General features: G+C 40.8%; 1 protein-coding gene across 6 annotated transcripts in view; it reads right to left on the bottom strand.

Moving 5' to 3' along the window:
• ZDHHC21 (zinc finger DHHC-type containing 21) overlaps positions 1-8,496 on the bottom strand; it is a 50,797-nt gene extending 42,301 nt beyond the window's left edge. The window contains exons 1-4 of one of the 6 annotated variants that reach the window (XM_027670643.1): positions 7,551-7,725; positions 4,831-4,925; positions 1,267-1,462; positions 359-457 (exon numbers count right to left, since the gene is read on the bottom strand). In XM_027670643.1, coding sequence (XP_027526444.1) covers positions 359-457; positions 1,267-1,420 — 253 coding nt within the window. In that variant the 5' untranslated portion in view covers positions 1,421-1,462; positions 4,831-4,925; positions 7,551-7,725. Of the gene's footprint in view, positions 1-358; positions 458-1,266; positions 1,463-4,816; positions 4,926-7,550; positions 7,726-7,847; positions 7,894-8,431 lie in introns of those variants that run through there. The other 5 variants (XM_027670645.1, XM_027670644.1, XM_027670642.1 and 2 more) reach the window with 5 other exon arrangements.
• Between the last annotated feature and the right edge of the window lie 7,149 nt (positions 8,497-15,645).

Here is a 15,645-nt window from a genome sequence, read left to right as displayed (position 1 = left end):
GAGCATGCAAAGGTTGGAGAGCTATTCAAAGGGATACCTTATATCAGAAAGAAACATTTTTGCACAAAATACACAATACGTTTGAAAGAACACAAAAAGAATTCTTCCCGTGGAAAAATTTCCTAGCAGAAAGTCCTACATAACTCAACTTCTGGTGCAATACAAGTTTGGAAAAAAAAAGCTTTGAGTCTACATAAAGTGCTAGAAATTTACAAGTTTAAAATAGTGACATACTAACTTTAATCAGCAGAGACAGCTCATGGTTTCCATCAAATTTCACAAAGTCAAATTGATTCCTAATTATTTTGAGGAGATTAAAATAACTTTTATTCAATTATATAGAAATAACTTAATGTACCTGTAATTGGTATCTTTGGATTTTCAGGTAGCTTTCCGGGATCCGCTACTGAAGCTCTAAGTAATGAACCTATACAAAACAATGAGCAGAAGTAATAACCTAAAAAAAATAAATAAGCATTTGTTAGTCTTTTTCAGGTGTACAAAGTATCTACTATACACTACATCAAAAATATAGATGCTTCAGCACTGAGTGGGAAATTACTCAGCCTTCTCATTCAATTCCAGACATATTTTTGGTACTATACAGTCTACAACATTAAGTACTCCCCAGTCTTAAAAAGGGAGAGGAAAAGGTAGCAGTAAACAGATCTGATGGCACCAGCAGGATGCCACTATGATCATACTACCTTTTTTAAAAAGTTCCTCCATTGTCTATCAAACAAGCACCAATCACTCTACACCGCAAAGCCTCCACGTGGAAGGATATTCCCAATAGTGCATCCTCATTTTTAAGTTGGTTCCAGACATAATACAAGCCTTTTCCCCAGCAATACTTAAGAGCATTACTCATATGAGCTGACCCATCCGGGGATGTATGACAACACTAACAAAACTCAGTTTGTTACCATTCAGCAGCAGCACTACCACCCCAAATTCTGACAAGCACTAAGAGACGTGGACCTGAAATCCTGTCAACAACTTCTAGGTACGGGACGTGAAAGCTGTATTAATGCTTTTCACCACACAAAGACGTTCTACTATAACACCTCCGAAATGAAATGTCTCAGCTTCTTAGAAAACAAAAATGAGAATCCCTCCCAGCCATCCCAGTACACTTATCCTTTATCTTACTGTCTTTATCTTTCACCTTATTTTTTATTTTCTGACATTTCTCATATATGTTAAATAGTGCCCAGAGATAGTATTTTGACTAGTACAAAAAACAGCTAAGTTAAAATTACTTACACAAAACTGCCACAACTGAAATATTTCCCTCTTCATAGTGAGGAAAAAGGATGACCTTTGGAATGAAGACTGTATTGTACAGCCAGACAAAGATAATTAGGCCCATGCAGCACCAACCCTGAGGGTCAACCACAAAGTGAATTCGTTGCCCCATTGAACACAAACAGGTGTCACGACCCAGGAAGAAAAGATACTCCTAAAGAGATAAAGAAAAAAATTTTTTTTTTTTTAAGGAGTAAATTAAGTAGTATAATGCAACCTACAGGATTCCATATACATTCCAATAAGGAAAAAAAAACATGTCAGGTATTGATTAAAGGAATTAAATAAAAACTTACAGACATTTCACAAACATGTTTCAAGTACCAGGTAGCAAAACATTTTATGATTTCACTAACTAGTTATATCTCACTAAAAAGTAACATTTATCATAAAGATGCAAGTAAAACAACTACCTGGGAAAGCTACTAAGTAATAGGTAAAGCAAGCAACTGCCAGTCAGGTGGCAGCAGCATAGGATATAAATATTAAAGAAAAGTCTTCCATCAAAATTAAATGGTTGCAAAGCAAACAAGAAATACAGGCAATGGTTTATGTCATACAAAGATTCATCCCACCTATTTATTATAGCCTCACACCTATATTTCAGACTTGTTTTTTAAAAACTTTTAAGGTAAAATAGTCAAAAACTTCACTAGGAATTTGTTTTTTCCTTGCTTAAAAAAAATATCTCTCATGACATTTATAGCAAACCCAGAGAGAAAGGAATCACTACCCTAATGTCTTTCACAAAGAGCCTTCAAAGGAAGGATTACTAGTGTTACTTTTTTGTCAGGCTACCTTCATAGTCCTATCTTAATATTGCAACAGACACATAAATCCCAATCTACTCTCCTAGTCATTAGTTACCCTGATTTCTGCATTTCAGGAACTTGTCCATTTCAGATGGATTTCTTTCCATTCCTTTCAGCTTCTACTTGTTGCATTGAAATTTTGTTTATCAGTCAGATATCTCTGTTTCCAGGGGTTTTGCTCACTTGTTTCATGTTTGACTGCCCTCAATTCTATTCACAATTTCCCTGCTTAATATTATTTATAAGTTTCATTAATGTGTTTTTTCTTTTTCTAGATCTCTGATCAAAATCAGACCTAAACAAGCTGTCATTTTCCCACAATTCTCCTTTGTACTATATATTAAAACCCTTTGTTTGCTATCCTCTAGTGCAACAGTGTTCCCATTCAGGTATAGCAGAGTGATGTGTTTCTCTTTATCCTAAAAATCCACCAAATTTCCTAAAACTTGCTTTTAAAACCATGTTGTATACTAAATACAGCTATTGTAGTATTAAAATTGTTTCCAAGTTCATGACAATCAGGCTGTTACATACACGGTATTAATACACTACACACATATGTACAGTCTCTAAACATAAAATGATGGAGTGCTATATTCCTGAATCTGCCAGTTCTTGAAGTGTCTTTGTTGTAAGCTGGCTTTGGTAACCAACAGGTTTAGAACAAAAAACCATTTTATATTCTTCTAAGCGTGTACTGATGGAGGATCTGTCTCCACAAGCAGACAAGCTGTGGGAGAAGGTGAGCAGACTGTACAACATCAGGGATGCTGAAAAGGAGATGGACTGAAAAGGAGATAGACCACATCCCCTCCAAGTTCCTGCAGCTACAGGAACCCCCACTGCACCAAGGAGAAGCAGACAGAGCCTCAGCTTGTCAGGCTGAACGTGGAGACACAGAGCGTGGCGAAGTCTGGGAGCCTGTGAGCTTGAGTGCCAGCAGGAGGGTTCCTGCTCCGCCTGATCCACAGAGCAGGTTGTGAGCCCTGGCAGCAGACATAGACAGGAAGCTCTGTCCAAGGAAGCCTCTGTGTCTGAGTCCTGTGGCAGTATGGGAAGAATGGGATAAGGAACAGTGGTGGGAAACTCCTGCTTCAGAGACAAACACACCTCTGCCAGCCCAACCTGTCACCTGGCAAGGTCTGCTGCTTGCCAGGGGCCTGGGTCCTGGATACCATGGAGAGGCTATTACGGAGGCTGGTAGCAGTCTGGCTCTCAGGCTGTTACCCCCAGCTGCCCTTCATAGGGGCACCATGGATATAGCCAGGGGAGACCAGAAGTGTACCAGACATGGACTAAAAGGCTCACAGGGTGTTGGCCACTGCCTGGTAGCCAAGTGGTGTCTCGTTCATCCTGCTGGTGAAGGGGGAGAACTTGAGGAGGAGCACGCAGATCCTGCAGACGAATGAGTGGTTGTGCAGAGTGTGTCAAAAGCTAGTCAGCTTTTATATCCATAGGATCTTCTATGAGGATCAAGAACTGAGGGGAAAGAGGTGCAGGATCCATCTGAAATTATGTGGGGTAAAACCACCTTTGCCAAGAAGCTGGTCAATCTGCTAAAGGAAGGCTTAAACTAGGAATGATGAGAGAGAAAGCTAGTGACCTCTGAATAAGCAAGGAAGTGGTGGTCAGGGTTTGCAAGCAAAGGATGCAGGATATTGTGTACAACAGAGATCTTACAATCAACCAAACAGAGGTGAAGTGGAGCTACATCAAGTGTGTGTACACACCTGATACAGGAACACCACTTGGGTGCACTAGGATGGGGTTAGGAAAGCCAAAGTCCACCTGGAATTGAATCTGGTGAGGGACAGGAAGGTCACAGAGGAAGTCATGTACAGGTACATGAGCAGCATCAGGCAGGCTAGGGGAAACACAGGCCTGCTGAAAGTGGCAAACTGATACAAAAAGATCAAAGTGCCTTCTTCGCACCTTGCTCTTAACGGGTGAGGTCTGCTTCCGGGAATCCCAGGTGCCTGAGACCACTGGGAAAGACTTACTCTTGGGTAAGGGAGGATCAGATAAAGAAATCCTTAGGAAGAGGGACTGAACGCTTTCACGGGTCCTGATGAGATGCCATCCTGAGCGCTGAGAGAGCTGGCTCTGTCATTGTGAGGTCACTCTCAATTATGTTTGAAAGTTTTAAGCTGACAGGTGAGGTTCCAGAGGACTGAAGAACAAGTGTCAACCCTGTTTTTAAGGACAAGGAGGAGGATCCAGGCAACTACAGGCCTGTTAGTCTCACCCTTTTCCCTGGGAAGTGAAGGAAACAATCCTGGAAACTACTTTCAAATACATGAAGGACAAGAAGGTGATTGGGAGTAGTCACTGTGGATTTACAATGGGAAAATGATGCAGATTGACAGAAACACTAGAAGCACTGTTGACCACTGAGGAACCCATCTATTTTCCATCTTACGAGAGCAGCAGAGATTCTATGACTTCACAGTGCTTCCTCAGAATGGGAGATAACAGCTCAACAAACAAACCAGAGAGATATAATTACCGAAATACTTGCTTCCAAGTGACCTACTAAGTATAATGTGTGAGCAATAGCAGTGAGAGAAATTCCGGAAAAAACAGTAAGAGTGCCTGTAACAGAAATATACCCCAACTTTTTATCACTCGGTGACTAACTTTTGCCTGCATGACATTATTCTTTTATAATTAAAAAAACCTCAACAAACACCACCCACCCTCAAACCCATACTTTTGATGGGAACTTCCACAATTAAGTTGGAACTATGCAAATAAAGTCTCCATTCTCAAGAAAGCAATTTTTCATCATCGCCTTCTGTATCTTTTCTGAGACAGAAAACAGTGTAATACTCAACCAACCATCAACACTTGTTTGATAAGCAGCATATAATAGGCTACCTTTTATTCTGTTTTGCACACTTCACCTGATTGAGTAGAGCTTCCTCTGAACTGACATGCTGCTTCTAACTAGCGTGCCTCAAATCTAGGTTCTAGGTCCTTTCACAATTATAATATAGATTTAAAAGGATATGTGTGTTCAGACAAAGGTCTATATAAAACTGCACTACTGACAATGTATTTCAGTTACATACAATAACATACATTTACTTCCTGTGTGCCTATTATAATGTTACATTAAGTTTTATGTTTGTCATTATACTTTTGTCAGCAATATTGAATAAACAATGTTACTATATTGACTTAGTCCAGCAAAGTGAAATTTTTCTCCTCTCTCTTGGTTTACGTACCATGTATAAATATAAAAGGTGGGGGGAATGAAGAAAACCTAATAAGCACAATCTGATGGCTAGGTAGGAAGTACTAGATTAAAATTTAACTCACAGACAAAGTGAATTTATATCCTTTTGTTTTTTAAACATACTTCAAATTAATTATATTTATTTTTTTCAAATATAATGTCAAGAGTAAAGATGACTGATCTCAACTAATTTTGATCTTTAGGATGCATAATTTCTGATCAGAAAAACTACAATATGTAGCGGAAAAAGTCTATGAGCAGGTTTAGAACAAATCAATTGAAAGAAACAATTCAGTGAATTATATCCGTATACAATCAGTATTCATACAAGCAATGCCTAAAGTTTTTCCAATTAAACAATTTATGAGAAAATACACAATACTAATGTTAGAGGTTTAGTGGTTTTCTTGCCTCATACCCTAATTTATAGCCATTTTTTCTAAATATCCCAAACAAACATCTCAAACACAAAGCATTTGAAGGCAAACAGAAGTTGTGCCTCTGGAAAGTTTTGGATTTACCAACCATGACTGAATCTTTCCTACATGATCAAGAATTGTTCTTGCCTTTCCAAAAAAATACTTTTATTACAGGATGCCTGGACAACATTCTTTTCCTAACCCTTTTCTTTCCACCCAATTCAATTAACTGTAACATAAACTCAGTTTTTTGTTCACTACAATCACCTGCCATACGACTGCTCATGTGACATCCACTGAATAATGAGACCACAGAATGCAGGCAGAAACTCAATTCCAAGAAATAAGAAAGCTTTGCTCTAACCAGAAATGTTACCATGATATATAAGTAGCTTTAACAGACTCATTTAAATGCAAACTTAAAAAAAAAAGTATACAATTTTGCATCACGATTGTCCCAAATCATACTTAGAAAATTGTGTTTCATAAATAAACTTAACAGGAGCAGTACTCAATTTCTCACCCTAAGAAGCATGACAGCCAGCTCCTTGCAGATTCATGGGTGCTGCACTGATCCATAACTAGAAACCATGTCTCACTTCAGCTTTCTCAGTAAGAAAAGTAAGACTTCTGAAATCTGACTTGCAGAACTTTTTTCACAAATCCTTAAATAAGTCCAGAACGACACAATCAGTAATTTATTGTATGCTCACTGTGAAACACAGTTTTAAGACCCCATGCAAACTGAACAATACTATGCTCTATAAAACACACTTCTAGAGTGGAAAAAAACACCACTTTCTAAAAAGGCTGTACCCTAAGCAAGTCAGAGAGAAAAAGGAACAGAGAGTAGAAACACAAGAGACACACCTGTCATAATACTTGTGTTAGCCAAGGCAAGGCCATATCAATCAAGAGCCTCCCTTAATTTGTGGATCCAGCTGCAGTTTTAGACGACTTTCTCGAAATCTTAAGAATTACTGCCAAAAATTACTGATATAAAACTAAAAATACACTTCAACAGGGGAAAAAAAAGTGAACTTGAACTAATCAACAAAATTACTTTCAACTAGATTTTAAAGAAGTCATGCTATTATCAAGTGTGAGAATGGAATTACTATTACGTCTTTTGCAGCTCTTGCGTTTAAAAAAAACTGCGTAACCAGCTAACACAAGCCAGAGAACATTTTTGCCCTGACAAAACCCCATGCACCTGGCCTTGCCCATGGTTATGCAATGGATGGTTCTTAGTACACACGTCAGCACTACACAGTTAGGTGGCTGTTCACAGGTTGGTTAAGGTAGGCAAGACATTCCCACCCAGTTATTTTTCATTGATGGGATCTACCAAAGTGTACCTGTAAACAAACACTGCATTCACAAAAGATGTTACACGGGCTTGGACACCGACGTGGCTTGCCATTCACGTATACCCACTGTATTCTCATGATCACAAGTCCCATGAAAACCACGTTTGCCTACCGCCGACCAAACACCCACTTGTGGACAGGTAATGCGTGTTACTTGAGCACAGCACTGTTTGGATCACCAGTGTAACGGGAACGAAGACCCGACTAACTACTGGAGCTGGGAAATGAAAGTGTGAAACCAAGGCAGGCGGGGGCCGCTGCCCTTCCTTGTGCCCTGCTGAAGCACACGGCCAGCCGCTCCCACGCGCCTCGGCCATGGCACAAATGCCCTCCTCGACACTCACAGCACAGCCAGCACGCCGGAGCTGCCTGAAAGCGGCAGCAGCACTTCCCTATTTCATACCTGGGGAGAGACTCAAGCCTGCCAAAGGTTTCTCTCCCCAGCTCTCTGCACACCCAGCAGCACTCCTGGAGCTGAGGTCCAAAGGATGGCGACACGGGACGCTCCAAGGTGCCCAGGAAGCAACCCAGCACCGGGCGGCCGCGCCCCGAGGGGCAGCCGCCGCTCTCCATCCCCCTCGGACCTCACCCTCCCAACCCCCCCCCCCAGGGCTGCCCCTCCCGGCCGGGCCGGGGCCGGCGCCTCCCGCCCACCGCCGCCCCCCGCCGGCCCCGCTGCAGGGCACGAGGCGGAACCAACCGTAGGCTTCCGCCGCTCCAGCCGCGCGTGCGCGCCCGGACACACCCGGCGGGGCGGGACCCGCGCCCGGCAGGGACGGGGCGGTGGAGCCTTGTCGGCCGGGCACGGCCGCCCTTCACGGCTCGAGAGCAGGGGCGTCCCTCCGCGCACTGCGAGAGGCACCAAGGGTGGGGTGCCGTACCTCGCCTCCTGCGCGGGCGGGACGGTGTCCCCTGCCCGCTGGAAAACCCCTGTGCCCGGTGCCCTGGGGCCGACCAGCCGCCTTTCCCCAGGGTTGGAGCTCGCTGTCGCAGGCCAATTCACGAGCACAGACTTTAGTCAGAATGAGCCCTTCTCTCTATTCCACCTCTGCAGTGTCCCTTTGCAGGCCCTGCCAAAACACTACCACTGCAGGCAAGGCCTGTGCCTTGGGCTCCAGGCTGCTGCCGGGAGAATCCCTGAGAGCTGCAACAGCGAGGCTTCGTAGTATGAAGCTGTAGGAACTTAATAGTATAAATTTATACTAACTTTCTAAAGAGATACTTATTCTAACTTGTATACTGCATAATCATGGTTAAGACTGTAACTGGAGAGCCCCAGCTCACCGCAAGGAGAACAGCCCCCACCTTGCAGATAAGGACCTTTTGTTTCTCAGAATTTTAAAGCCATCCATGAAAAAGAAGGGTGCCCCTGGACTACTAAGATAATAGGATCCTCTGAAAAAATCCCCTCCTATTATCTATGACATCATAGCAAGACCAACTCCAGGGACACCTAAATCAAGAAAGAATCAGATGGACAATGGCACCTTAGATTTATAGTTGTTTTTCAACATAGTAGCATTAGTGTGTGATGTAATGAATAGTCAAATCATGTAGTTTCTGAGTGCATGAAAGGTATAAGGACCATTCGTAAAACACATTCAGTGTGCCCTGATTGGAATAGGACACTTCATGTCCATGAATTATATATATTAATATATACATAGATTCATATATTTTGCTTCCTAGCCTTTCTCCTCCATCAGCACAGACCAGTTGCAACATTTTCATGGCATTTAAGTCCCCTGCTGCACTGTGCCCCTTGCTCACACAAGATCCTTACATGGCCATAGAAGGCAATCTTTGTTTTAAAAAGATAATTCAGACCCATGAGGGATTAGCTGTGGCTAAGAGCAACAGACAGCTTGTGATGGACAGAATTTTCAGCGTTCCCAGCTGGGAATCATGCCTTGAGCACCCATTGCTGATGCACATATATGATCTTTTGGCTACCTAAAGGTATCCCCATCTGTCTGAGTGGCATAGTTCCCATTGTAAATTGATGGGCTCTTGCCCTGGAGCATTCTTCCTTCACAATGGTAGATGAAATGATGCAGAGTAATATGGTGAACACCACCAATGCAGAAAATTCTTCTGTTCTACTGATCATATTCTTTCTAAAACTTAATCACAATATGATTATTCTGAAAAGGCAGAACCCAAAAAATCAGGTTAGTGTTTAGGTACTTTTCAAGCTTTTGCCAAGACTTTTGGACCTTGTCCTGATTTCAGTGTCCACAGTCTTCTGTTATACAGGGCAATTGTTAACACTTCAACGTAAGGTTTCTCTGACCTGAAAATAGACATTCGTAGCAGAAACTGGACACTGTCTGGAAGGAGAAGGAAGTGTGTTCCATCTAAACCAGAGGAGAGCACTTTCTCCAGAACAACCTGCATATATGTCCTTCGGAGCAGGTAACACTGATAATAATAGACATATTAATTGGACTATTAAAAAAACAAAGCAAAAAGAATAACTGGAAAAGTTGTTGTAATGAAAAACAGCCTCTAGCTCTGTTCCCTGACAAATTTCATGTATCAATTTATGTCTATATGTAAAAGGCATAATAAGCTGTGAAAAATTTTCACTGATTTGAAGAATAAATGTTGGTGGCAAAAAAACCAAAAACCAAAACAAAACAATCAAGCAGTCTAAAGGAAACAATGGACTTGGGAAATAAAATGGAAATATAAGCAAAGAAGGATAGTACAGTCAGTGAAGGTTTCATGTAGAATAAAAAGAAACAGTCAGTAATGTCAACTTTTATTTGAATACCAGGTGTTTGCATTTTTGTAGTAGTATGCTGATAATGGCCAGTCATTAGACCTGTAGTCTTGTCAGACTGATTGTATTTTTCTCTTTTCTACTCATGGTTGCGCAGAGGAAACACAGGTTGTGGAACAAGGGCAGTGGTCTATTCTGGCTCAGTCATCAGCACAGCAGTCCCCATTTATTAATGCTTCTTTTGAGGAAGCACAATGCAGGAAGAAAAGCAAGCAGTTGTGTGCTGGACTTCCCAATGGAAAAATATGGACTATAGATATTACCTGATACTTTTGCCAGAATATCAAATCCAGACAGATAGATAATGAGTCTTTGTAGTGAATTCCTATCTGAGTGAGGAAATACTAACTTTACATAGTATGAACTTTACATAAAATCTAATATGGATGTATTACCCAAGATTATTAAAAGTCTGAAAAATCATTCACATTCTTCAGTGCTGAATATTGCACAATAGCATAGAATTCCTCTTGGAGTTTCTGATGTCTGTGTTGTGTTGTTGCTGCTGTTTATAAATTACCACAGGAGCCACCAGCTGTCATCATACAATTTTTATTGGCACTCTGTAAATATTAAATCAGCATGCTAAAATCAAGCCATGTGCAGTAACAGCTGATGCTCTGTTATAGAGAGCACATGCAAGAGAGAGGTGTGCACTGTGACTCCCATGATTCTTACGGCTTATAAGCCCCTTGCTTCTTGACATTGTTTGTCAGGATTCATTTTGAGCCCAGTTGGGCCCCTTGTTGCATGTGCATTGTCTGTACACAAATATCTCCTGAGCTGAGAGATCAGTCTTCTCAGCAGTACTCAGCTGCCTGGGTCCTTCTAAATTGTGCGGTTTGTTACTACCACTTCTTTTCTGCAGCACCATGGTGTTGGTCATCTCCTTGCAAACCTTGATAAAATACATAGGAGACACTTGTTAACTCTTGAATGGGAGCAAAATCCTTCATGTCGTGAAGGCAGAACTCTGTGTCAATGACAAAGCATGCAGAAACAAAACCTGTCCTGGCCCAGAAGTTTTGTCAGTTGCAGTGTGACATATTGAGAATGAGGTGGTAGATGTTAAACGAAAATGTGTCTCAGGCTCCATTTTGTCTCTCTAGCCTACTGTCCAGAAAAATCAAAGGCAAGGTATGTTTTCCAATCTATCTGCCTCAGTAGTAGACATGGTGAGATCTACTGATCCCGCAGCCCAGATAGATTACATGGGACAAGGTAGACCAGGCAGTAGGCTAACTTACGCAGTTAATAGTGGTTTGAGGAGCTCTGTTCAGATGAAGGTGTTCTAATATTACCTCTTCTAATGCCTCTTTATCTCCAGGAGTTGCTGTCTGAAGGGCAGGGCAACAAACGGCTTGAATGCTTCCATATCTATTGTAGTGTAAGCTTGAACAAGCTTCAGCAGATATCCCTTGTTCAGAAGGAAGCTTAGGTACATGTCTGCTCTGTTTGAACTCCCTGACTGCTGGCTGCAGCCACGAGCAGAACATCAGACTAAATGACTGGTAATAGCAATATACGTTAAACCAGGAAACTGAAAATGCATCAGAATGGCCCTGACTTTATTATTATTATTATTATTCGGGTTTTTGATAATAATTTTAGCTCCCGGTACATTTTTTGCTTTTCAACTTGAAGTGCATTTTGGTGGTGCCATGGAGGCCAAGGTGCTGTAAACAGATGATTTTATTCTCAGTGTGGACCATTAACATTTTATCAATATTCTTTCAACAGGGCCAACTACAGAGTCTTTTAATCTGCATTCTTTCTCACCTGAGGTGAGGAAGTGTGCACAGCTGTCAGGAAAGCTAAAGTTGGTGGCTACATGCCAGATATTCCCAGATTTAGGTTTAGCACAACATCAAATAATATTTAGAGTTCACTATCAGTGTTTCCTGTTTCTACTGGCAAACTGTCTGGTGGAGGATCCGATCTAACCCCAACTCCACACCTCTTCACATGCACCATCCTGCACGGCACGCACTCCCTGGTGCATCCCAGACGTGATGTGATTATGCAGCTGTGTAGGCTGGCAGAGAGCTTCTATCTGAATAGGGAATCTTGTTGTTTTGCTATTGCAGCAAGGAGCTGGTACATTTAGGACAAAGCACTGCAAGAGATTTCACTACCTGTCAGTAAAAGCTAGTCTGCTGAGAGCCATGACCTTAGCTGTGAATATTTCAGAGGCAGTGAACAAAGTACCAAACAAGCATGAAGTACCAAGTGCAGTTTCAGAGACTTTTCCCTGGAATATATGGTTGTGCAGAATTCAGTAAGAGTTTGATGTAACTCTGGTGTTTGATGTATTTGTAGGCATTAAAGCTGCTTGCATTAAATCCACATTTAAGAGAATAGCCTGTACTGAAAATTTATTTTGCTTAAGCAGTAGGAAAAAACCAGCACTTCTTTTCAATTATTTTCTAGATAAAGCATGCCCCTTTGGAAAAGAGACAATAGGTCAAATAAAAGGTCAGAAGTGTAGAAAGTTGACTTGGAATTGATTTGAATTTTCAGAGAGCTGTGCAACTATGGCTTAGTCTTGTTCTGTAAGGTAGGTTTGCACAGGTAGTGCTCTGAAATAGATTACAAAAACAACAGTTGCATTGTAAGCATAGTTACATTGCAAAATTGGAAAAGCTTTCATTACAGAAAGCATGCAACCTCTGAGCAGACACAGCTAAAGTCATGCAGGTTTGTTGCTATAATGGTGTTACTACAGGAAGCGTCCATGTAGGGATATGGATCACACCCTGCACCTTTCTGATCCACAGTATCCTACTCAGAGAGGCCATTGCTGTGCTGAGAGAGCAAAATCCTGTTACCCCCTGGGTACAACATATTCCTAATATGGAATTTTTGAAGGCTGAGAAATCTGATCTAATTAACACATTGATTGATTTTGCAGAACACTGTGCTAATTACATGCAACCAGTCATTGCTGGGTTAATTAAACATGCATCCAAAAAACCTACAGCACTAATCTAATTAGCAATTACTACAGCTGTCATTACCTCTTTTCACCTACTTTTAAGCTGTGCAAATTCACACTAAGAATCTCGTCCTGCAAACACCTTACATGAATAGCTTTCTTTGGCTGCAGTAAGGCTTCAGCACACAGAAGGAGCTTAAAAAATAAGGGTGAATACTTTACAGTCCACAGTATAGTTTCAGTTCTGCCATCCTCATGTGTAAAGCTCTCAGTTTATCAGTCAGTTGTGTCAAAACTATAAGACTGGAAGATTTTTCTTTATAATTGTCTTGTGATCTTATTGGGAGTGTATGTAGGTCCTACCTTCAGGCGGTTCTCTGCAAGTATCAAGCCTTGCAAAAAAACATACAAATCAAAAACATACTTGCATTTCAGGAAAAAAAAATGCAGACAAACATTCTTCAAATATTCTTATATATCTACACAGCTTTAAAACATGGGTCAAACATTCTGAGTAAAACATCTCAGAATATTTAGCTTTTTCAGATTAAAAAAAGGGATGGTAAAAAAGACAAAAAAAGTTAAGAACTTTAATGCTTTGTATGCTTTTCTTACCTTGTCTTGATTAAAAATGAACACTAATAATCACACACAATACAGGGATCACAGAATCACAGAGTATGACGAGTTGAAGGGAATCCACAAGGCTCATTGAGTCCAACCCTTAGGCCTGCATAGGACCATCCCCAAGACTCACACCTTGTGCCTCAGAGTGTTGTCCAAACGCTTCTTGAACTCTGTCAGGTTTGGTGCTGTGACCACTTCCCACTTTGTTCCAGTACCCAGCCACCCTCTGGGGGAAGAACCTTTTCCTAATATCCAACCTAAACCTTCCCTGACACCACTTCAGGCCATTCTTTTGGGTTCTGTCACTGGTCACAGAGATCAGTACTTTCCCTTCCTCTTCCCCTCACAAGGAAGTTGTGACTGCAGTGAGGTCTGCCTTCAGTCTCCTCTGGGCTGAACAGAACAAGTGACCTCATCCAGCTTCCTCTCAAGGCCCTTCACTGTCTTCATTGCCCTCCTTTGGATGCTGTCTAATAGCTTAATATCTTTCTTGTATTGTGGTGACCAAAACTGCAGATCTTGTCAGCTAGTTACTTGGAATGACATCTTATATCATGACATAACATATAAACAGCTGTATATAGGTTGCACATCAGTCCTTTGTGTAAAAGGATAGAGAGAAGACTTTCTTCAGTTTTAGTATGCAATTTTTATTATTTAAAAACAGGTTTATGTGTAGTGAAAGGTGACTACATACAGTTCATTCTCTGCAAGTGACCTGCAGAAGCAAACAGCTTCAGATCCAGTATCAGAATATCATTCAGGTGCAATTTTTAATAAATATTCAACATAGGACTCGCACTCCAAATCGATGCTGCACATATTTTTTGACAGAATATTAAGGCATTTCTGATCCCATGGCATTTCAAATACAGGGAATCATTTACCCAACCCTTGAATTGACCAGCTAAATCAATAGTGATTTCCAATACCCAAAAAAAGAGTTGTGACAGTTCGGAGAGTTTGGCAATAGCAATGGAACAGATTCTCAGAGGACTGAAAGAACTGGCTTAGAAATAGACTGAACTCTAGTTGCTGGAAGCTGATCTCTGCCTGGTGTGCCAGATCTGCAAGAGAAATCCAGGGAGAAGCAGCTGGAGTGAGCAGGAAAGCCAGCAGTTCAGCTAGCAGCCGCTGGTGCTGTGTTGCTTAGCAGTAGACTCAGACCCTTCCTAGCAAAGTTCTCTCAGTTGTCCCTGTAAAGCTATTCAGGTATTGCCATGATGATAAAGTCCTTGTGCAGATCTTCTGTCACACAAGTGCCTTTTCTGCTTTAGTTTTAGTGTTGAGAACTTGAACAATATCTTGGATTCACTGACAATGTTAAAACTTATTAGATTGGAAAATATGCATTGTCTTTCCACAAATTTAAATAATGATAATAACATTTAAATTTAAATGTGAATTTAAATAATAATAACAACAAAAAAATCCATCTATGATGTTTTCTTTGAGATTATAGCATTTCTTATATTGTACAGTGTAACACTTTAAGTAAAAAAAATGTACAGAGCAAATGCAGGCATATAGGAAGAGAACAAATGGTTTCTATGGCAAAACATCCTTTGCAACTACTATCAATTGGTGTAAATTTTGAGGACTATTAGTTTACAATGGGAACTGAACTCCAGGTGGGAGCAATCAGAATCACGTTAACTAATCACAGTTTTCTATGTGCCTTGTGTCCATTTATATTTAATGCTTTCCAGCCATTATCTTCATGTAAAAGTAAACCTGTTTTTGCAGGGAGGAGACTACTTCCCTGCAAAATATACTGGCAGTCTCTGCAAGCAAAGGCAATGTAAACCAGTCAGTACATTTAGTTTTTGCACAGTTAAATAATGTTAATTCTTCAGCCATTGTTTACTAGCATCCCGGAAACAGTGATGGGAAGGGTGGAAAAATATTTAAGGTTTTTCCTTGTCAAAGTGAGACCTTTACACATAAGCCTAGTAATCTCATCTCCATTTCTTTAACAGCTGCAAGGAAACATCTGTTACATTTTAGCTAAAGTTATTGTTGGAACAGAGAAGTTCATCTAGAAAATCTGTATTTTTAATATTTTTATATACTAGAGTGATGACAGCTTTACTTTTTTGGGGGTTTTTCATTGGCAAATTCTTATGATTGTGTTGAGGTACTTTGCACTGG

Source organism: Neopelma chrysocephalum, unplaced genomic scaffold, assembly GCF_003984885.1.
Source record: "Neopelma chrysocephalum unplaced genomic scaffold, ASM398488v2 Primary Assembly neopelma1_96921, whole genome shotgun sequence".
NCBI classification, from domain to species: domain Eukaryota; kingdom Metazoa; phylum Chordata; class Aves; order Passeriformes; family Pipridae; genus Neopelma; species Neopelma chrysocephalum.
Note: the sequence above shows the minus strand (reverse complement) of the source record. Positions and strands in the feature narration are given on the sequence as shown.